The 23,092-nt window shown below is 40.6% G+C and overlaps 2 protein-coding genes across 9 annotated transcripts in view; one reads left to right on the top strand and one right to left on the bottom strand.

Annotated features, from left to right (window-relative positions):
- The window catches only part of LOC119656544 (glutamine-dependent NAD(+) synthetase), a 222,357-nt gene that overhangs the window by 160,047 nt on the left and 39,218 nt on the right, over window positions 1–23,092 (top strand). For 2 of the 3 annotated variants that reach the window (XM_038062901.1, XM_038062902.1), the window contains one exon: window positions 16,445–16,517. The gene's annotated coding sequence lies outside the window, so the exon portion shown is untranslated. Of the gene's footprint in view, window positions 1–9,378; window positions 9,481–16,444; window positions 16,518–23,092 lie in introns of those variants that run through there. The other variant, XM_038062904.1, reaches the window with a different exon arrangement.
- Window positions 1–23,092, bottom strand: part of LOC119656542 (cytosolic carboxypeptidase Nna1) — a 183,480-nt gene that overhangs the window by 147,502 nt on the left and 12,886 nt on the right. For 5 of the 6 annotated variants that reach the window (XM_038062898.1, XM_038062896.1, XM_038062895.1 and 2 more), the window contains one exon: window positions 1,241–1,419. In XM_038062898.1, coding sequence (XP_037918826.1) covers window positions 1,241–1,419 — 179 coding nt within the window. Of the gene's footprint in view, window positions 1–1,240; window positions 1,420–16,798; window positions 17,110–23,092 lie in introns of those variants that run through there. The other variant, XM_038062897.1, reaches the window with a different exon arrangement.

Here is a 23,092-nt window from a genome sequence, read left to right as displayed (position 1 = left end):
CCATATCAATATGTTAATAGGCATGGGATTGGTTAGCAAAAGTTGAATGTGCCAAATTTTCTTTGAAATCAGTACTAGATTTATCACCCTAGCAGGTGAGTCTTCTTTGGCCATATCGTCTAAAAAGCTTTTTCAAAACGAAGTTGCAGCTCACAAACGATTAAACGCGAAATTTATTCTTGTATTCTTAGCTATCACGTGATTAAAGCACTTCCACTGGCCACTACTGGTAGCATGTTTTGTAATTGCAGTAATCAAGTAAAAAAAAAACCGGCTAAAATAATCAAAAAATAACTGAGAGAACCCAACTGAAAACTTTTAATTCGGCCGTCATCTAACGCATCAGGTTACTATTAACTCCAGTTTCTGCGGGCCACCTTAATCCAACGAGAGCCACAAATTATTGGGTGATTTGATATACGGGTATTTCGATCTACTCCCGAAAGTTCTACAATGAAGAAATATTGCAAAATATTAATCAAAACAGCATGTTGTGCTTCGATGAAGCCCATTTTTAGTGAAGGATATCTCCAAGGACCTTTCTGCTTCTTGTATTGTCTTATAAGTAAGTTTTCTCACTGTTCATTCTTTTCGTATTATAGAGGGAATTATAGATGATACTATGGCCAGCACCATGAGGTACACAAATGAACGAAATCATAATTTGATCTCTAAGAAAAGGCAATTGTGGTTTCAAATCATTCTTCCTGCGTAATTATATCCGTCCAACCAGCATATTCCGGCAATTTGGCGACTTACGTAGAAAATTCTATGGCTAAACTAAAACACCTCCTGATGACTATCTTGTTATCCTTAATCAATCTTTCGCAACTGGAGTTCATCGTGCAATGAACCATACTTCGGAAAATTGAACAGCTATCGCACAAACTTGCCTCTTACCTCAAAAAGTTTTCCCACTCAAGATTTGGTATCAAGTTTCCCAAACACCAATGTAACGGTTTTAGTGAAAATATCCCAGCCACGGGCGTATCAGAATAAACAGTTGGGGATGGAAACATCTCTTTATTGACTGCCAATATCTGAACACAAACAAGACCGCTCATGAAAAATACACCACTTTAGACAGACATTGACTCTTACTTAACAGAGACTGCCTCAAGTTTTATGGTATAATTAGGATACACTTACTACGAAATACCGCAAAAATTTACATAAAATATTTTAAAATTCAGGATTTGCAAGGATTCGCATATAAAAAAATTATTCTTGGCTCACTTACCTGACATTCAGTTGGCCATCGGGCGGCTTGTTGGGGGCAATCATGATCCTTTTCTTTCGGCAGCGCGAACAAGTCTCTGGGCTCCCTTAAACGTGCAACGGCTCGCGAGGTCTTCTCATCCGTGTTCACTTCTAACTGATTTGTCTTAAGGCTTTTCGATAGAAAGCTTCCGAGAAAGCCTATTTCAAAACACAAAAGATAGTAGCTCGTGAATTACCACAAAGTAAACAGCGTCGAGCCAATGTAGACTCAACTGTTAATGCTATTAGTAGTGTACTAGAGTGTTTTACTTAAAACGTCCCTTACACAGGATCAAATATAGAGAATCACTTCAGAGGCTGGTAAAAATCAAAAGGGGAGAAAATTATATTTCCTAATTTTGGCAGTTACACTTATTGGCGGAATCTGCGGATAATTCAAAATACGGAACGATGAACGTAAGCGATTTTCTTTTCTACTAAAGATTTCTTAACTCTCGACGATTTTGGTTATCTAAAACGAAACTTATCGAACTAAGAACAAACGATCTATCCGAGAACCACTACCACACGACATGAAACAGTCTCGATTTTCTTACACCTGCCCGAAATCCGCTTGGTCACTGCAGGTTGCAAGCGTCTAGTTGTTGACTAAATACTGAACACATTCTAGCTAACCGAAGTTTTCTTATGCCTCGAAATTCAAATTTCACTCATAAGAAGCTTTTCGCATTTTCCCTCCCTAAGTTGCTGGGTGTCGGAAAATAGCTTTTCACTTGGCTGTGGGTGGCAATCGGTTATAGCCAGAATTACCGTTCTTAGGAATAGTATGCGTAGATAATGCGTGAATTTTTATCTAAGATAGAAATGGAAGTATCCATCGTGGCTTGAACAGAATTATTTTTTTGTATAGTGGATTTGGCACCTTTCATATTTCAAATGCTTCCGACTAGCCTGCACGGCCGGAAAATGAAAATTTTTCAGGTATGTATATCAATTGCTGTCATCTTCTAACGAAAAATTATGAGAAATAAAAGATTAGAAATTAAAAACGGGCCGATTCTAAGATTCGATTATGGAGCAAAAACTGAAGAGACTGCGATTCAACGATCCTGCGTTTGGAGGGTGGTAAAAAATGACACAAAAACCACTCCAGCGCCTATGAAGGACACAAAAAATTTTCAATCCCTTCAACGGAACCATAGTTATTTTTATGAAGCACTTCAATATTTTTAGGTGATTTTGTTCCCGGCGCTACATTAAGCCCTGGTTATAAATAATTTGAAATCTCCTTTATCGGGCCTGGAAAGAAGAAATGCTGTTACACTGAAGGTCTGGTTTACAGCTGAAAATCAGCTTCAAAATCTCGATGAAAAAAGCAGCTAGCACGGGATATCTGTTTACTTCTCTGAAAGATAGCTTTGTGCTGCAGCTTCCCTTGAGCCTTTAATGGAAGAGAAAAATATCCTTTTCAACCGCGTTTTTCGACTTCTCAACACATTTTTCCTCTTGAGAAAGCATTGACAAATCTGTTCACCGCTTCAATTCTGAAAGCAAGAGCTCGAACGCGAAAAACACAGCGATAATCATGTCTTAGCTATCTGATCATCGAAATGTCGGAACAGTGTGAACGTTTAGGCAATAATAGGGTCCCACGCAAATCACACTGATCTACCTGTCATTCGAGAGTTCACGAGTTGGTGTCTTCTTTAAATCAGACCTGACCTTATGTCTATGGTTTCCGTACCAAATCTACTGAAAAAGTTTGTATAGATTCTTTTGGCAGACGGTTAATGCTAATAAATGTTCCTGTACGCCAAAGCCATTTCCCCAATCATCCAATCTTGCTTTGTGAAACAAACATACTGGCGAAGATATTCGGAAGACAACAATACCAGGTCATCTATGCACACAACAACTGTACAATTTAGTTAAAGGTGTGAAAGTGCTTAGGTATCATAGGGGAGAAATACGGATTCGGGTTAAAGGTTCATCAGCCGTTAACAAGCCTTTCTTCCCATTGCCATCAATTGCAATATAATGCAACAAGCTCCTTCTCGATCAATTCGCTTGAAAGCATTCTATCTATTCTAGTCGAATTACATCTCTTACAACTCTGCAAACCTACAGTCATACCATCGTTGACTTGGGGTAATAGGCCCCTGTGAAGTCGGTTTCAAAATTATTTACATTAGTGGACCTCTGAGTTGAACCATAGATAATGCATTCTACCTGTATCACTCAATTAATGAGACAAATGAGAACTTCAGTCTGCCATACGTCGATTACAGTTCAAGTAGTTTATTAGAATTGTAACATGTTGAAAATTGCTAGCATGCCGTTTCAGGTATGACAGGTTTTGCAATAATAGTAGGATTTCTACCAAACCTTGCAGTATTGTGCTCCACATTATATATAGCCTATATTATTGCGTTTTATTATAATAAGTTGTGCCTACGGGGGGTCTCCCAGTAAATTTACAAAAAGTAGTTACATAAGATGGCATTCTACTATCGCTAGCAGTTTATTTTAGTCGACATTGTTTTTGCTTAAACCCGCCTGCAAAATTCACGTGTATATTTCGTCACATGCTGCATGACGTGCTAGACACTCTCATTTCATATGTTCGGCCGATTGTTTGCCGGCTGTGACACTTGCAATGAAAACTATCAGTGTATATGCTATCCACATCGAATAATGTTAGGAGACTACAATTTTCGGACCTTTAATAATTTTTCCTATCTAGGGTCGAAAATCACAACAGATAGTAGCTATGACAATGAAATCTGCGTAGGGTTGTTGGCTGACAACAGAAACTATTTCAGCTTCCAAAAAATGTCAAACTGGTCAAAGCTACTGTACAAGACAATGATTTTGCCAGTCCTCATGTATTCTTCGGAGACATGGGTTCTTAACAAAAAAAAGTGCGAACCCTTGGCCGCGTTCAAGAAAAGGAACCTCTAAAGGATTTTTTTTTGAGAACGATTCCGTAGCCTATATAACGATGAAATTTATGAGCGATACCACGACCGTGGTGGGCGGGTCATCTAACCCGTGTAAATGAGGATGACCCAGCCCGGGAAGTCTGTAAGGGCAAGATCTATGCTAGAAAAACAAGATGAGGCAGACCCTGCCTGAGCAGGAGCGATGGGGTAGACCAGGAAACCAGAAAGCTTTTAGGGATATCGACCTAGTCGCAAAGCCGGGAAACTGGAGTTCATTACTAGTGCAGGCCTACTAGTAACTTCACAACGCGCCAATTTTCTAAAACTCATCTCAAAGATCGTATCATAACTCTCAATGGAGCAAGCAAATACTACTCACTCCCAAAATAGACCGTATGGGCGCTATTATGTAAAGGAATCTGAATATTCAAAAGTTGTCCAATTTGGTTTCCTGAAGAATCACAGGCGAGCAAAAAGGCAATCAACTGACCTACACCTTCGAAAAGTGTTGAAATGGAACTGAAATTTCCAGGCTGGGTAGAAACCATGAAGATCTGAGTACAAAGAAAAGCGCCAAACCGCATATTCCAGCAGCCCTAGAACAAAAAGATGTAGGAACAAGAAACCAAAGCTACTACACAAAACAATGGTCTTGCCCGCCCTTATGTATTCCTCGGAGACGTGGGTTCTTAGCAAGAAAAATTGCGTTCGGGGGAAGAAAAAATTCGACTGAATAAGTTGCATTGGGCAGGTTACCTAATCCGTATGGATTCAGCCCAAAAACAGGCAGGAAGGACGGGCAACTTCACGACGAGCCAATTTTCTGAAACTCATCTGGAGCAAACAAATTCTGCACCGATGTTAGCAAAAGTTATATTGATACGGAAGAATTGATGCTTTGTCTTCAAAAGTGTTCAGGCGCTCAAAGACCTTTATGCAAGAAAATAGGACCGAAAACCCCCACGTCGAGATCATTAATTAGAGACACGAACGAAAATGTACCACGTTTTATTGAACTCTGACCATTCAATGTGTGTTAAGATGACTGTACGGAAATCTTGCTCCCAAATAGCCACTGTGGGCACTATTATGTCAAGCAATCTTAATATCTGAAAATTTACTCCAAGTTGGTTTCCTAAAGAATAACACGCGAGCCTGAATCTCGGACAGTGAAGTTATGTCTTCAGAACGAGTAAATCAAATCGTAAATGACAGAATCGCGAGTTTGTGCTGTAGAAATAAAAGATAATCCTCCGTTCTTGGGTTGCATTTCGTTTTCATTTTGATTGCCTGTGATTGGTGAACATCAGAAGTGATCCTAAGGAGATTGCGTGCGCTGCGACATGGTGCGTCCGTTTTGACTTTTATTTTTCCTTATTTTTCTCGTAACGGAGAGAGCTCCGCGCACGGAATTTAGCGGAAAGTAAAAGTCCAGATTAACATAGTTTTCCACATGTAGTGCGAATTAGATACTTGCGCGTTGATCTCAGAAGAAATCACAGTAACGGAAGGACTCACGAGGAACAGTTTAGTTCTGCTAATCCCATGCAATTATGTTGCCAGCTAAACTGCGTCGCGTCCACCAAGACCCGGGACTACACACTTAACGTATTTCGTGCTGAATTCAAATTTTTGAAATGCAAAACAGAAGAATTGCGAATTCGTGTCGTCCGTCTCGGCGTAATGTATCTTTTTCATAAATTGTTTTCTTTTAAACCTTGTGTGCTGTGATGTTGCGAGAATTCGAAATATGTCAAGTATAAATTGAAGTTTTGGGATTATAATTGCGTTATAAAAATCAAGGGAATTCTGGATTTTTAATATTTTCATTTTGATGTCAGTTATCATAATTTTTTATTTTCATTAATATTTTTTTAAAGAACTTGTTCATATTTGTTTATTTGATGAATATAATTTTAAGTATGAATTTTAACTAATCTCCTTCTTCCTCCCTCCTCCTCCCTAACCTCGTAAAACTCTTATTACAAAACGAACATTCTCTAATATCGACGTCAAGGCGCAGGGCGGGAACCGCAGATGCCGCCCCTCACAATACATCTGAGGCAGGGGAAACATTAATCGAGGATGTGATCCGTTGTGGATCCTCCTCGTTTGCGCCACTCGAGTACGGAGTTTTACGACTCAACGCCCGCGGGACCTTCATGGCCAATTTCGCCATCTTTTTAAGGTTTTGTGTTTTTGGGTTAGCTCTCCGGCCACTAAGGATGGCTTTTGTACCATCTCTAACTCAACTTAGTCATTCCAAGTTTTCAAATGGAACCTAAACGTCTAGACTAGGCAGGTAGCATGTCGAGTTCGGTACGAAGAAAAGACAAAGCACCAAACCACACTTCCCAGCGGCCCTAGAACAACAAGAGGTAGAAACAAGTAAGCCAAAATGAAAAATAACATCCGTTGTGTTTTTCGAGGCTAAAAGTGTGGTTGATAAAAACTTTATACGTCGTTAACAGCCCTTCAACGCTTCCCATTATGGAAGTTAATAGATCGGAAAGTCGAACGATTAAAAAAATACAATTTTATTACACTTTCCTTCGTGGTTGATACAAAACTGAACTACTCCTAATACAATAACTGCTTAAATATGTTTTAAATTGCCTAATATGCAATTAATATTTCACCTATGCAATTGTGCATTTTAATGTTAGTTGATGGCGATGACCCAGACATCTGCTGACACAGGTGCGGTTGCGCGTGTAGCTTATTCCGGCTGATGTTTGACCTGAGTTCAATAACTTCGATCGCTCGTGTATGAAATGATATCGTGTGCGATAACTTGTATTCCCATTGTATTTTCAACTGTTTTCAAGACGAAATGTAGACTATGAAATCTCACGTGTACGGAAATTGTATGATTTCATCATATGCATGTAGCGCAGATTGTTCACATCATAGTAAAGTAGAAGAGTCAGGCGAGCAAAGTGTCATACATAAACGGGTTTTTCAATAAACGTAATATGATTTAAAATTTTGTTTGGGAATGAGTTGTCCTAAGCCCGCCATCAACTTAATGGGGGACCGCACTTGTTCCAGAAGCAACTTACTCCTTCTATTAAGTGCAAGGACTACTCTTTTCCTGGGCGTGCGCCCAATACTTCCAAAAATTCTTTATTTGGCTTTGACGGTTTCGATCGCAAAGCAGAGGCGATCTTATCAGACTCTGCTTCAGCAGCTCTACCCCGCGGAGCAACGTGACCGGAATTACTTTTTTTTTATTTTCAAGAGTGATCTTTGCAATTATATTTTGAAGACCAGATCATTAAAATTGGCTCCATTTCTTTTTTTTTTGCACGAACGAATCCAATAAAACCAATTTTTGACCGTTTTTCCACTAAATCCAATCGTATGTCATTCAATGGGCCGAATATGGGTCTTTAATGCTTAAGGAAAAACTGGCGTAGTGCTATAGACCGATGACTTCAAATAGCTCCACAGGAAGAAGCCCAATAGTGTTAAATCACAACTTCTTGGAGGATATTCAATGCCTAAATTTCGTGGTGTATAGTGTGTCATGTAGCACCATCTTTTCGAACCAGCTGTTGACCATTAACTCCATTGACAGTAACGATATCTTCATTTTCAAAAAGACTTTGGACCGATGATTCCACCAGACCAAAATCTGATTACACCAGAAACGACAGTTTTATTTATTCACCGATCCACTGAGATGAAAATGAGCCTCATCGGGAAAGACGATTTTTTTTTTAAAAATCGTTATCATTTTCAAGTCGTTCGAAGGCAAAATTAGCAAATTCACGAGGTTCATGATGGTCAAATGACTTCAGTTCTAGAGTAAGAACAATTTTATAAAGATGCAAACCCAAACCCCTTTCATAAAATCCACCAGGTTGGGGGCCCACAGATAGTCCCAGTTGCTTAGAACGCCTTGGAATGGACAAATTCCGATCTTTACGAACACTTGCCGGAACGGCAGCAGCATTCTCATTACTTCGACCGGTTCTTTGTCTTTTTGGCACGTGAACATTGTGTGCTCAAAATCAACGAATCAACGAATAGCGAACAAGGTTTGTGATTATGATAGCCATAAAATGGCAAAAGAGGACGAAAAATTGCAATCTGTAATTTGATAAAATAATTGAATAATTTGTATAGTTTGGAAGGCGCATGCATATTATATGCCATAATGACGAAATCTATGAGCAATACCACGACGGTCGAGTTATGGATAAAATCCGGCTCAGCAGGTTGCGGTGGGCGCACCTAATCCATATGGATGATCCAACCGGGAAAGTCTATAAGGGCAATGTCTATGGTAGAGAAAGAAGGCGTGGCAGGCCCTGCCTGAGATGGAGCGATGGCGTAGGTCAGGACGCCAGACAGCTTTTAAGGATATGGAATTGGTGGACCTCGGCCCAAAACCGGGGTATCTGGAGTTCCTTTCTAAGGCAGGCCTAGACCATGATGAAGTTGCAAACTTTACTGAACACAGTAAACAAATTAATAAATCTTTTGGCATTAAATATTGCCGAAAAGTCACGGCGAAATCATATTACCCCTATTATCACGATCTGTCCATACGAAGTTCGGAATTAAGCACCTCGCACGAAGGCATGTCTGTATTGCTAGCAATTAGTCTTTTAACTGAACCTCGCTCAAGTCGACGTACAAGTTTCTTCAATTTGTTAATATTCGGAAAGTGGAAACATTCTATAAATAATTCGATGTAACCCTAAGGAAGCCTTTCCTCGGAAAAAGAATTGGCCTTTGTGCAGATTGTATAAGCCGAAGTGAATTCGAGCGAACCTTTATTCGGAAACAAAGTTCTACGACAAAGACGCTCCTCAAATGCTAATCAGGCACGTCAAAGCTGTCCATTACCGCAGAATTAATTAATTCAAGGTAGTTGGAAATTGAAAATGAAATTCCACTTTCAGCAAGTACACCGGAATCATTACAAAATTCATTTTTCTTCATAAATATCTCCTTAGGAAAAGCACGGCAGCTCTACTTTTAACACATCTTTGGTGGCCGAAAAAAATATATTTTCTCTGAAATCCGTGGTTACTTCTAAGACGGCGTAGAACATAGTATTAGCGAAACGGTTTCAACGGAAAAGTGACGAAAATCTTTTCGCATTCAGTTTGAAGAGCGCCTGTGCACATTAAGCTCATTTCCCAGCTGTTCGTGGGTGTTCCGATTTGTGCTTTCTTCCATGTGTACATATTTACCAACCGTTTCAAGAATTCTAGTCATTTTTTACCCAAGTCACCAGGAGCTGATGTAGAGATTGTGAAGGTGCATCGCTGATTTGAATGTTGACTCTACGAATGTGTTCCAGGTATGTTTCAAATTTATCACATTTTTCGGGGAACTCCTTGGGGAGGTTTGGCTGATTTATGTAATTTTGATAACCTTTCAAGCAACATTATCACAACGTCAGGAAGATCGGGACTTTTATGGAAAAAATCTGAATAACATACATAAAAATAGCATAACAATTTAAGAAGCTATCTGGAGAAAGTTTTTTTCTTCCACATTCGTCCTGAAGCGTTCAAAAAACAGCTGACTCTCAATAAATTCCCCAACCTCTAGGAGTATCGTGAGGATAGTGGTTTAGAAGCTTTTTATCAAAATGAGCAACATACTTGATGAGAACGTGCCTGTGCGATAAATTTAGACTGTGCAGTATTTCATGGGGCCGTATCTGATTTACCCCGACAATGTATGAGAGAAACGACAAATGGCTGTTAATTCTAGCGTTGAAAGATTTAATGTGTACGAATTTTCATGCTGCTTAGACGCATTTAGTACCGCAGGAGATTGTACTACAATTGCTTTAATTGCCGACTCTCTAGAAATGATTAGGATTATTAATCATATTAATCGCTCCTAGAATGTCTACCATTAATGCAATTGTAGCACTCACTTAATATAATTAATATTACCGTGAAAAATTGTTTCCATTTAGTAAATAAGGTGGTACTCTACTAAAGCGCGTGAGTGGGGGGAGCTGGTCTGAAAATAAAATTCCAGACAAAATTAAATTTATCAAAAAAAAAAGAAGTTAAACAGGAATATAGCGTCTGTGAGGCTAGGCTTCTTAATTGTCAACTACTGTAGCCTACACAATGACGAAATCTATGAGCGATACCATAACCGTCTGGTTGTGGATAAAATCCGGCTCAATAGGTTACGGTGGGCGGGTCACTTAATCCGTATGGATGAGGATGAACCAACCCCGAAAGTCTATAGGGGCAACATCTATGGTAGAAAAAGAAGACGAGGCAGACCCTGCCTAAGATGGAGCGATGGCGTAGGCCAGGACGCCAGACAGCTTTTAGGGATATCGAATTGGTGGACCTCGGCGCAAAACCGGGATGTCTGGAGTTCCTTATTAAGGCAGGCCTAGACCGGATACCGGTTGTTGCGCCGTTGATGATGATGACTGTAATCCATTATAGCATCAGTACGTGCGAAAAGAGCAAGAAAGATTAAATTTTTCCTCGCTATTTTAGCCAATACTTTCAGTCTCCTTTACCGCTGAATGGTTTGTTTCTTCCACGTTCGAAATGTTACTTAACATCTAAGAAATATTGTAATGAACAGGATTACAATCATATTCAAGAAAAGTACGTCAAAAGACATCAGAGTAAATAAGTAAACAAACGAACGATGCTTTTTAACGATCTGGCTATATTATCCTTCTCTAATAATAATCGTCGGCGCAACAATCCAATTGGATCAGGGTCTTGAAGTGTGTTAGAGGATTTCATTCAAGATCGTAACGGTACACTACAGAACACTGTAGGATGCAACCTTAATGGTTATGTGGGTGAAAATTTAGACGGTAATAGGTGTCATGGGGAAAAGGAGTTTGGAGCGCATAATGAGGGTAGCGAGCATATAATCGTTTTTGGGAACACCCATGACCTTGTACTTATGAATACATGGTTCATTAAACGATTTCCTTATCTTCTTACATTTTATAGTGGGAATGGTAAAACGCAAAAAGACCATATTCTCATAAGACGCCGATATTTTATCACCGTCACTAATTGCAAAGCCACCCATCGCACCTCAACTTCGGCCATTGATTGCCGTCCTGCGAATTAAGCCATCGATAAAACAGCGTGAGGAACGCATTGGCCCGCCATGCATTATATGGTGGCGAATTGGTGAGAACAAAGAAGAAACGATCTCACTTACGCGACTACCAACTATTACAAATGTGGAAAAATCGTGGAACCAAATTAAAGACACGATCCACAAAGCGGCCTCTGCAACCATCGAAGTCACCAAGCCAGGTAAGCGGTACATCAACCGAGATACTTGGCTGTGGGATGACGATATGGAAATGGAAGTCCATTAAAAAAAAACTACAAATATCTCGACGATAAAACGGTGACCAATTGGCAAATTTATAAGATTGCCCACCGGGAAGCAAAGAAAGAGATCGCTGTTACGCGAGCGGTCCATTGCAAAAATCTTTACGATAAACTGGACACTCAGGATAGCGAGAGAGATCTGTATCGACTTCACAAAAGCCGAAACCGACCCACACAGGATATCGAACACTTCTGTTGTATTAATGACAAGAACGGTACTTTGCTTACCGACCGTCGAGCCGCGACGTATGATGAAAATATTTCCAGCAAATTTCAACTGAAAAATTTTTTAAATTTCTTCCACCTCCACAATCATTGCTGAAATTTGGGGAGCAGTTCCACCTCTCAGCACATCTGAAGTCGAGGAAACAATAAAACGAGTGAAATCGGGAAAGTACCAGGACCTGACGACATCTGTGCTCTGGAAAGCGAAGCTGGAACCCATCACTGTGGGTCAGTGAATTCTTTAATCTGGTTATTCAGGAAGGTAGAACACCATCTGACTGACCACCAGAAACGTAGTCCAACAGAATGTTCAAATTACCGTCCGATCCGGTTACTTTCCCATACCATGAAGATTTTTGAACGCACTCTTGACAACCATATTCCCGAAATCGTTGAAATAACCGTCAATCAAGCCAGACTTGTCAAGAACTGCGGAACTACTGACGCCATACACGCTACGCGGTTACTCATGGAGAAACATTGTGAGAAGAGTCACCCTCTTTACAATGCATTTCTGGATCTAGAGAAAGCGTTTGACCGTGTGCCACACGAACTCATCTGATATGCTTTACAACAACACTTAGTGCCTGAAGAATTCGTGCGCTGAGTTCAATTGCTCTACCACCATCCAAAAGATAAAGTTCGAAGTATGGTGGGTGTATCAAAACCGCTTCGTGTCTCTGTTGGTGTTTATCAACGAAGCGCCCTCTCAATACTCCTCTTTCTTCTTGTTATAGACACCGTCACACGGGACATCCAACGCCCTATACACTGCTTTATGCAGATGATGTTTACCTAGCATCTAATAACAAAAATGATCTCAAGCAACTTGTCCAAAAATGGAATGATCGCCTCATGCAACCCGGTCTGAGATTGAATTTGAATAAAACTGAATTTTTGACGACCGATCCCCATGAAACAGGCACAATCACTATCAGCGGCAGTGACCGGCCAAGAGCGGAGTGATTTAAATATCTTGGGTCAATGCTATCAGCCAATGGAGAACTGCGTTATGAAATTGCTTCCTGTATTAATGCAACCTGGATGAAGTGGCGTTCCACAACTCTTGTTCTTTGTGATCTGCCACATCGATCACGAACGTGTCAAATTTAAAATTTACCGCAATGTCGTCCGTCCAGTCGCTCTCTATGATTCTGAGTTTTGGCCAATTATAAAAGACAATGAACGGCGTCTTGCGGTAACGAAGACGTTTTGATCACATCCGAAATGAGGATATCCACGATCGATATGGAGTTGCACCGACCGTGGAAAAATTGCGAGAGTGGCGTTTTCGATGATCTGGTCACGTAATTTTTACTAACGAGAATTCACTTGCAAAGATTGGTCTGATCATCGAAGTCGATGGTAAGCGACCAAAAGAATAATAATAATAATCGTTGGTGCAACAATCCAATTGGATCAGGGCCTTGAAGTGCGTTAAGGCACTTCAGTCAAGACCGTAACGGTACACTACAGTATACTATAGGAGGCAATGTGGTCGCCCGAGATTATTACCCTGATTTGATTCAGGTACTCATTCAAGTTGAATCGACTGGTATTTGACGTCAAATCACGTTACAAATCCCACTGCCACCAGTGAAATTTGAACCACGACCTTCCGGTACGACAGCCTTGTGCTCTAACCACTCGCATCGACCATAAGGCCGGCAGAAACAACGCGGGCTTGATACGTTGCATGGGGACTTCAAAGCCTCGCGATGGCATCCAGATCTGCCATTTGATAGAACCAAATAGCGAAACTAATTATGATGAGCCGACCCCGGTTGTAAAGAAGAAAAAGAAGAGTCTTAGATTCGAACATTGGAAAGTTCTGCCCGGATGGCTCAAGTGGTTAGAGCGCTGGGCTATCGTAGCGGTTGGTCGCGGTTCAAATCGGACATATATGGCCGCTTTTCGTTATTTATTCAACTATAAGGTTTCATTCTACCTTCATAGTTAACAAAAGTTCATTTTCTGGTAGTCTTTTCATCACCGTAATAACTTAACTTCATTAGACCCTAGAAAAAAGTACCCGCGACGGAATCTAAGTTGAACAACGTTATATGAAAAAGAAATAGGAAAAACATCGAGTCACAGTTTCTGAAGATTGTATGTAACCTTTGTTTATCTACATTTAAACCAACTTTTCAATCGAATAGACAAACACTTTTGGGTATACATTTGCCAACATTTCAGTGACCAGACTTTCCACTCACCTTTATCAGTGCTTGATATGATTATATTCATTTTAAAAAAATATTCCGATTCTCGTCCAAGTAAACAGAGCTTGCCAGATGCTGCTTCATTTCGGACCTGGGAACAACATGATCATCAGTGATAGACTAGGTGCCAGTTACCTCCATTAAGACTAATTTCGACTAAGTAGGGTTAGTAAAGAAGTTAACAGAAATTCTAAGTTCGTTTCCAATTGATGTCAGAACAAAGTAATTAAGAAGGAAGTTTTCCCATTAATTTCGACAGTTGTTACTTTTTTTGAGAGGTCCTAAATTCGCATTCAAGTGATGTAGGACCAGAACCTATGGAAAACTAGTTGCTCTCACATTGTTCATCCATGGCCCATGTTTTCGAACTTTGCACCCAAGCAATCAAAAATTGAAAGGCGAAGTCGGCTTACCATTTCGTACCGAGATAGAGACGCATCTCTGTCTTGAGAGCAGCGTAACCGACTCACTTGGGGACTAAGCCCAAGAAAAAGAGTCGTAAACCAAAAAAAAAGTAAAGCATGTTGCTTCCCATTTTGCCATTTTTTAAAAATCCAGAATAAATCTATAGTAAAACCGAAAACTTTTTCATTTAATAGTTTTACCACTTCAAAGCGGAGAAGAGTGGCAGTTCCTCAGGCATTTCTTTTGGCCCCCTACGTACGGATGGACGATTCCGTAGCCTACGTAACGACGAAATCTAGGAGCGATACCACGACCGCCTGGGTTGTGGACAAAATCCAGCTCAACAGATTGCGGTGGACGGGTCATCTAATCCGCATGATTGAGGATGATCCAGCCCGAAAAGTTTACAAGGGCAATATCTATGGTAGAAAAAGAAGACGAAGCAGACGTCGCCTGAGATGGAGCGATGGCGAAAGGTCCGGATACCAGACAAGTTTTTGGGATATCGAATTGGTGGATCTCGCCGCACAACCGGGATGCCTCGAGTTCCTTACTAAGGTAGGTTTAGACCGGATACCGGTTGTTGCACCGTTGATGATGATATAGAAGCAGCACATAGAAAGTAAACCCCGTGCTATTCGGAAGCTTCAAACTTTTATCAACACATGTCTTCCCCGTGCCGTCGGTACATTCTAGCCTGGCGTAAAAATAAATGAATAATGTCGCCAGCGAACGGGTTAGATTTCTGTGGACGTGTTGATGAAAAGACGGAATTGCCAGCGAGTAGGCCACTTTTTGAGAAAGAGCTATAACTTCATTATCGCTTATGCCATGGAATGATATCCACTACCTCAGAATAAGGACCAGTGCAAGCTTTTCGGAAAATCATGAGAAGAGTTGGCGCATGCTGTCAGGAACCAGCAGCGTGTAGCTGTGTTTGATGCGCTATGCCCCATATAAAGACTAATGGGAACCATTTATGAAAATGACTAGGCAAACCATACAGCTAACCTTGATTTTGTGTCTCTGGGAAGCTACTCATCAGCATAGTAGCATATATTACAGTACCTAATAATCTCAAGAATATATACGATGTTATGAAGGTTAGCACTGAAATTCTCACAGTCATTGCTTCAGCTTGCTTCCGCTGGGCAATCAGTGTATGCCTATGTAATACGAATGAATAGATATCTTTGGAGATCCTCCAAAAAAAAACAAGCTAATCCTTGAAAGCAAGCAACTGAGGAATCGGATCCTGCTTGACCTCCGTTAATCATACTCCTTATGAGAGGCAAAGGAGCCCTATGGAAGATAAAATCTTAGATTCGTTGGAATTTACCATCAAATGGGCTCTCAAAAAAAACCCTGAAGGAGAGGTACAAATTGAACAATTACTTTGATGAAGCTTAAAAGTCACCCTTTAGAATTAGCTATAGATGTTTAAAGCCCAAAGGCCACCCCGTGGAATGTGCTATAGATGGTTGTAAGTTGTCATTTGGTCACAATGTTCTAAACAATGCCAGTGATTTCTGAGGAAAAGTCGGTAGCAAAAATAAGTTCCTGGTCGGCATTTCCAAAATTTGTATTACAATATAAGATCAGAGGAAAGTTAACATAAAGAGAGTAAAGTAATTCTTAGAAAAAATTAGTTTGGAAAACGTTTTAAGTGATTACCCGAAAATTACTGGATTAAATTCCCAAACTTTTTGGCTCCTAGTTTGTTAACACTATTATCGACTCAGTTCCAAATCGAAATCATTTTACATCTCTCTTCATGCATGTTTTCTGCCATATGCTACAGAAACCGTGACTTTACTACTCGTCTGTCGGCCATGTGGATTTTTGATTCACATGTACATGTGCTCCTATCAAGAAATATTGTCCTACTTTCGACAGTTTTCCCTTCAAGCCATCAACTTGTAGAAATATTCATTTGCCATGCATACCATGTCATGAATCAATATCAAAGTCTCATTTTCTAAATGGAAGTATATTCACGGAATGTATACCATTTACTGCATAAATTTTCACCAAAGTATGTAACCGTTTTGTATTTTTCTTCCAGGCACTAATTAAAATAACCATAAAGAAGTTCTAAGTCGGCTGCTATAAAAATAGGAGCAAACATCGATCCAAACGTAAGTAGCATGCATTTACCCGATAAGTCATTAAGCTTATTAATTCCATTCCAATACAAAATCCGCTCCCGGTACTTCCCCCCTGCATGACACCTACGAAATTTATCCTGTAGACTAGGACGTCTCTGATTTGTTCATTGAACAAACAAGCAATCGAAACCGCGTGCACAGTGAGTCGGGTTCAGTTTGGACTCCCCACAGGATCACACTGAAACTAACGTAGCACTATCGATAACAGGTAATCGGGATTGAACGAAAAGTCCTGAGATTAATCGAATTACCTTGTGCAGTTATAGTGCAAATGGGAAACAATTGAGCCTGCAGGTGCTGCACTCGCTCGCTCCAATCCATTATGGCTTCGTAACTTCACTATTGTTCCGCTGTCCTGCAAGAGCACCGCAAATTTAGAATTGAGTCCAAACACGTGTACATCCCGTTTTAGGTAAACTATTTGCATTTGGCTTGGTTGCACCACTTAGGAAAATCACAACATTTATTCACTCTTCTCATTTCAAAGCGGAAAATCCAAACTTCTGATTTCCTAACCGACCGGAATAGGCGGAGTTCTGCATACTGATTGGAGTTGCTTGAATTTGTAAATGTTAGTCCTAACTTTTCACGAAAATCCAATGACTACCTGCTACCTTTGTCATTTCAAACAACTTGACGATGTATTAAAAGCAACCCGCCACCCTGTTTTAGACAAAGCAATTTGCGACGGGGTGGCACTCAGGGTGATGGAATTGTGGAAAGTGTAAGGACTCTTTGTTTAGGGTAAGCGAACCAATTCGGGGCTCAAAGGATTTGTTTATATTTAGGTACGTATAACGTTCATTTCGGTTTTGATTCCGAGTCGTACTACAATTAGAATACCGAGCCCGATGCTTTACACCATCTTTAAAAATATTCATTGGATATCAAACCACTTCATTCACTGTAGAAGCAAAATAGCGTAAAGGAATCCAATTTATGTAGGCGTAAACAAACAGCAACGCTATCTTCGTAACTTATTTCTGTACAAACACATGAGCATTAGCTAGAGGTTTGGTGGAAAATCCACTATGAATGAACCTCCAATCGATTCCACAAAGGAAGCAGAAACGAAATTACAATCTCATAAGTAGATGAGGCTGACCTAAGGTATGAGATGGAAGCTGCTTTTAATGAATTTCCTCCTAACCTGAATAGGTAATCCAAAATTTGCCTGTTTATATTGCTAATAGCGACTACAGTCCACTCTCAATAAGGCTAATGAGAGCTTTTTATAAGAATAATGGTTGTGCTTCTTTATTTGAACTCTGCTTGAAAAAAGTATAAACGGCTCAATGAATTCTCCATAACTTTTGTGGTTCTTTCATGCCTTGCGAACGACAGACAAGGCAGAGAAAGATTCCTTAACAATTTTTTTTATGAAATATGCCTTTTCGCACCAATTGCGAGGAAAATGTCTTCTAAATTTTTGGTGCACGGGTCTGTCAGCACCTATGCGTTAAATGTGACTTGGTCCAATGGTGCACATAGATGTTTTAAGAAGCCGGATCGCCAATTGAAGAAATTTTCCGAACTTTTATTACGAGAGCAGGAGGGTAGATGCTAGAATATGAGTTCCTGCTTTAATTCATGCATACACCTCACACAAAAGCGACCACGAGAAGAACTAACTACTACTAAATAATCTGCCGCATTCCAAAAGACAAACCCCCAACCCACCAGGAAGTCATAAGTATTTTTATAAATCTCCAACGCGATGATATGAGTTGAGTTCGAACTAATTCTTGACAAACATAAACTGTACATAGTGCTTCGGTATGAGACCAAATGATACTATACACACAAGCCCAATTTTCCCCAATTTAAATCACGAAAATTTAAAAGTAGGCACTATTCCTGGTTTAGGGCATGATCAATAGGAATGGAATGCTTGTGATGATGCTCACCCATAAACCTAAGCATTAATTTATCCCCTTTTAGTCAAGATGTTCCCACCTTGAATATAGGAAAATATCACTCCTGAAGGACCACATTTTCACCAATGGTAATATCACCAGTGTTCTCAATTGAAATCCCTGCCGTCTCCTTGAAAAGGCTGCAACCCCAGTGACCACAATGTGATCACCCTCGATACAAATTTTGCTGATAAGGCTTAAAACTCAATATCTCCTTCAGTTCCAGAAAAGCCTTGGGAATCAAATTCTAACCATCTAGCCTCCTACAGGAAACAATCTATCCAACGATACCATTGATCAGACAATTCAGAAATGTATCGAAACAATTCGGGAAGTTTGTAGCGAATACTAATGTAGACTTATCAATACTAATTATACTGCATCAAAGATAATGACAAAGAAGTTAACCCACAGTATCATGGAAAATATGAATAGAGAAGGAATACTAAAAAGGAAAAAACTCTCTATACGCTTCCCCTCCCCCCAGTTCTCTTTTTTCGTAAGGAAATCCATAGCCTGGAAAGATAAATCCTTGAAAATATTCTTACTATCCCCTCCTGAGAAAGTGATCACGCTTGCAAAATCTTTCATACAAGCCCATCACTGCACTTCCCACAATCGTCACCATAATCGAGCCGAAAAAACCGCGAACTTATCTCCCTATTTCTCTCCAATATATTGGGTGGAGGAAAAAGAAACGTCGTATTTGTGATCGAAATTTGACGCTTTATTTTACATACTTAGAATTATTCGATTTAGGTCAAATATGCGCCGTTTTGTTCGCTAACTTGTTGCCATTTAGAAGGCAACTTCATTATCCCCCCCCCCCCCCCCCCCCCTAATAAACCCCCCCCCCCTCCTTAGACTCAGACAGCCAGTTTTCGCAAGCCTTTTTTGAGGCCAACTTAGTAGCACCAAGAGCGTTTTGCATGGACCGGAAGAGATGGTAATCACTTGGTGCCAGGTCAGGACTATACGGTGAGTGCGATTGGACATCCCATCCCAGCTCCCGTAGCTTTTGGCGGGTCATCAAAGATGTGTGAGGCCGAGCATTGTCCTGGTGGAACAGAACACCATTCCTATTGACCAATTCTGTTGTTGTTAGTAGTTGTAGTTGAGCAGCTCATAGTGGATGATTCCCTTCCAATCCCATCAAACACACAGCAAAACCTTCCTGGCCATCAATCCGGGCTTGGCGATGGTTTGGGCCGGCTCGCCGCGCTTCGTCCACGATCTTTTTCGCTTGAAGTTGGCTTACGGAATCCACTTTTCATCACCAGTTACTATCCGCTTCAAAATTGGGTCGAATTCGTTCCGTTTCAGCAGTGCGTCGCAGACGTTGATTCGGTCCAAGAAATTTTTTTGTGTCAACTCGTGTGGCACCCAAACATCCATTTTTTTTTGGAATCCCATCTTCTGCAAATGGTTCCAAACGATTTTCTGGTCTATACCCAGTTCCTGGCCAATCGAGCGAATGCTCACATGCCGATCTTCTTGGATGATTTCGACGATTTTATTGATTGCATTTTTACTTTTCAGGTAGTAATTTCTTCCTTGGTGGACTCAATCTTTTGACGCGCCATAACTTGAGACTGAAACTTCAAATCGCCGTATAGTATGACCCGATGCGATAAGTACAACACAAAATATGTTTAAGTGTCGCCATCTATTGACAAAATACGACATTTCTTTTTCCCCAACCCAGTATGATATTAAGAAGCTCAATTCAAACAAAACCTTATTAATCCACCACCACATATTGTTATAAGACATGACGAGAGAATGCCACAGATGACTTTGCAGCAATTTTAAACAATGAAATCCCCTTCATATTACTAAACAGTTGATGCTCAACCATTTCTGTCGTCTTGTGCCAATGAACGACGAGTTCATCGCCTAATCAGGTGCCCATTTTGAGGATCTTCTAATATCTTACTTTTTAGAGAAACGCTTGGGATTATCCCCACAAGAAAAAAATTATTTTGTTGTTCTACCTCTTTGTAAGGACATCTTGACCGAACCCTGTTGATGTCAGATTTAACACTAGCATACATCCGAGTAGTTTGCCAATACATCTAATGAACATTAGGTTGAGCACGCTCCCCTCGTCCTAGAATCGATCCTTCCCCAAATCCATAACTGCTATCCCACCTCTACAAACTTATCCTTATCTTTTTAGATAGTCGGCAGTAATGCAATAACATCTCTCCTCACCATAGTTATATCCACTCAGAATTATTCAATACTCCACGTCAATTGAAAACGTTGTGGACATACCGAAATCTCGCGCAACCACAGTTTCAAAAAGTCCTCCAATGCGTCGATGGTCATGTCCTTTACGTTACTCAAAAGATCGTGTTGTCATTTTTGATCCGGTTGTCTACATTGAAAGACTCAGTGGCAGAAATCGAACGCAAAAACGCCTAATTTTCCACGGAAGATGATTGACAAAATGGTAACCCCAGTGAGACCCACACTATACGCAGTAGCCTCTTCGGTTGGCAATAATACGCACGGGAAGCGTATAAACAACACATCTGTGGTCAGCGACGCTTTATTTTACTCCGCACTAGGGCCTGCAAACACGCTTTCCGCGGGGAGTAGAATCGGTGTGTCAGGAAGTGATCAAATCAGTGAAAGAGACCTCAACAAACCTGGTCCCTACCAAAGAAATAGAAACACGAAGACGGGAAAACGAGAACGTACCCAGAAAGCTGAAGCCTTATTTCTTGCAGGGATTATTGGAATGCACTGATGAGATTGCCTTAAACTAGCTCCCAGCTTTGACCTCTGGTAGTCAGCCTAATTCACCATTGTGAATACCGAGCTATGCAGGACGGAACATGTTGGATGCTAGGTACCTAGCACTCGAAGGAGAACCGGTAAGCAGGCTCATCTCCTGAAGAACAAATCCATAAATGTGGAGGGTTTCAGCTTGGTGTTCGAAGTGGACCAAAAGAGTCTGAAGATTCTCAAGGGCAGTCAACATGACTCTCCACTTTTTCCTTGAAAGTCAACATATGATTCTCTACTTTTTCCTAGAATTTCAACATATGATTCTCCACTTTTTCCTCGAGAGCGAATGAACAATAATGGTCTTCAAGTCATATAAAATTGATCAAATTGGAACCTCTTCGGTGCGCTTCTCCACAATGGAACTATGCGTCGGGAATATTGCATACAATGGTGGAACTCCCGTATCGGGGCTCACCCTGATGAAGGGTCTACAAAACAAATCCTACTTATTAATAACTTCTCCTACAGCTTTAACGGAACAAGCGGAAGAAAGGGAAGCTAGAGACGTGGGTGGAATTGGCTTGATGCAAGTTTGTGGAATCGGTTCTACGCTAACGGAGCACCACGAACCAGAGAAGGCGTTAAATGGAAGACAGAAAAATACTTTTACTCCTACCAAACAGTATACTGTTTAGGTTAAGTTAGCAGCAAGCACTCATGTTATATAACTTCTGTTCAGTCCTTAAGGGATCCGTCACACCCAGCTTTTCCTAGTCTTGGCGGGATGATTAACGATGGATCTTTCTTCCGCTTGTTTATCTCTCTCACAAACGATTCAGTATGCAACATTTTGGAATCATATTTTCGTTCCGCATTATAAGCTGGTTATTTAGTTTATATATATATGGATGTCATCATTTCCTAAATAGAGCACGCACATCATGACATCTACATCCACGCACCATCATTGCCGATTTGGTAAAATGCATACTAGTTTCCCCGAGGAGCCTACCTTTCCCCTCTACTGTACCGCGTCGTGCGTCCATTGCATGGAATGGCCAGTACTTCTCGCACTTCGTTGAAATGTGACCTACCCAATAACAATTTCACTTTCTAACCAACATATCCACCGATACCTGGGCAGTACACCGACGAAGTTTTTCGTCCCAGATCGTGCCGGACCAGAATATCCCGTTGACAGAGCGGAGACGGGAACGAAGACTTAGAGCTTTTCAGTGATAGCAGCACATATAAAACGTTGCGTAGGGCAAACTCAATTTAATGTTAGTGTTGAGGTATCTGCATTTCACGATTTTAGACAAAACGGCGAAAGCGGATCTAGCCCTATTGACGCGCCAAAGTATACAAAATAATCGAAAGCTGGAATGCTATTACCGTTTTTGCAGACAGGAAGGGTACGATGACCTGTGAGGCTGATAATCTTCGTTTCATTCCTATTCACCTTCAGCCTTCCCCCAAATCCAAACACATTTGGCCAAGGTCCAATACTCGAAGTGAGGCCAAACAGATGTCATCTACTCAATTGATGGGAATAGTCCATTGAAACCTTCCTCGTCCTCTGGATAAGCCAACATAAAGAACTTCGCGGGTAACAAGAAGGAAAAGATCGGCGACAGAATACAACCTGGTTGAACACCATTTTACGTTAAAATTTTCGTCGATGCAGTACATGAGATCTCTGGAATGTTCTTCGTGTTCGAGCCGCTCCAAACATATTTTCTGTTGACATTGTTGAAAACCTTCTCAAAATCGATAAAAAGCATATTGTGCGGCGATCTGAACACCACAACAATCCGTTGAGAGAGACTCTAAAACGAACACCAGCATGCAGGATGATATTATTTTCGCTACGGCAAGAAACACAGAAATATC

The sequence above is a fragment of the Hermetia illucens genome, chromosome 5, assembly GCF_905115235.1.
Source record: "Hermetia illucens chromosome 5, iHerIll2.2.curated.20191125, whole genome shotgun sequence".
Classification (NCBI taxonomy): domain Eukaryota; kingdom Metazoa; phylum Arthropoda; class Insecta; order Diptera; family Stratiomyidae; genus Hermetia; species Hermetia illucens.
This window is presented reverse-complemented; position numbering and strand designations above follow the sequence as displayed.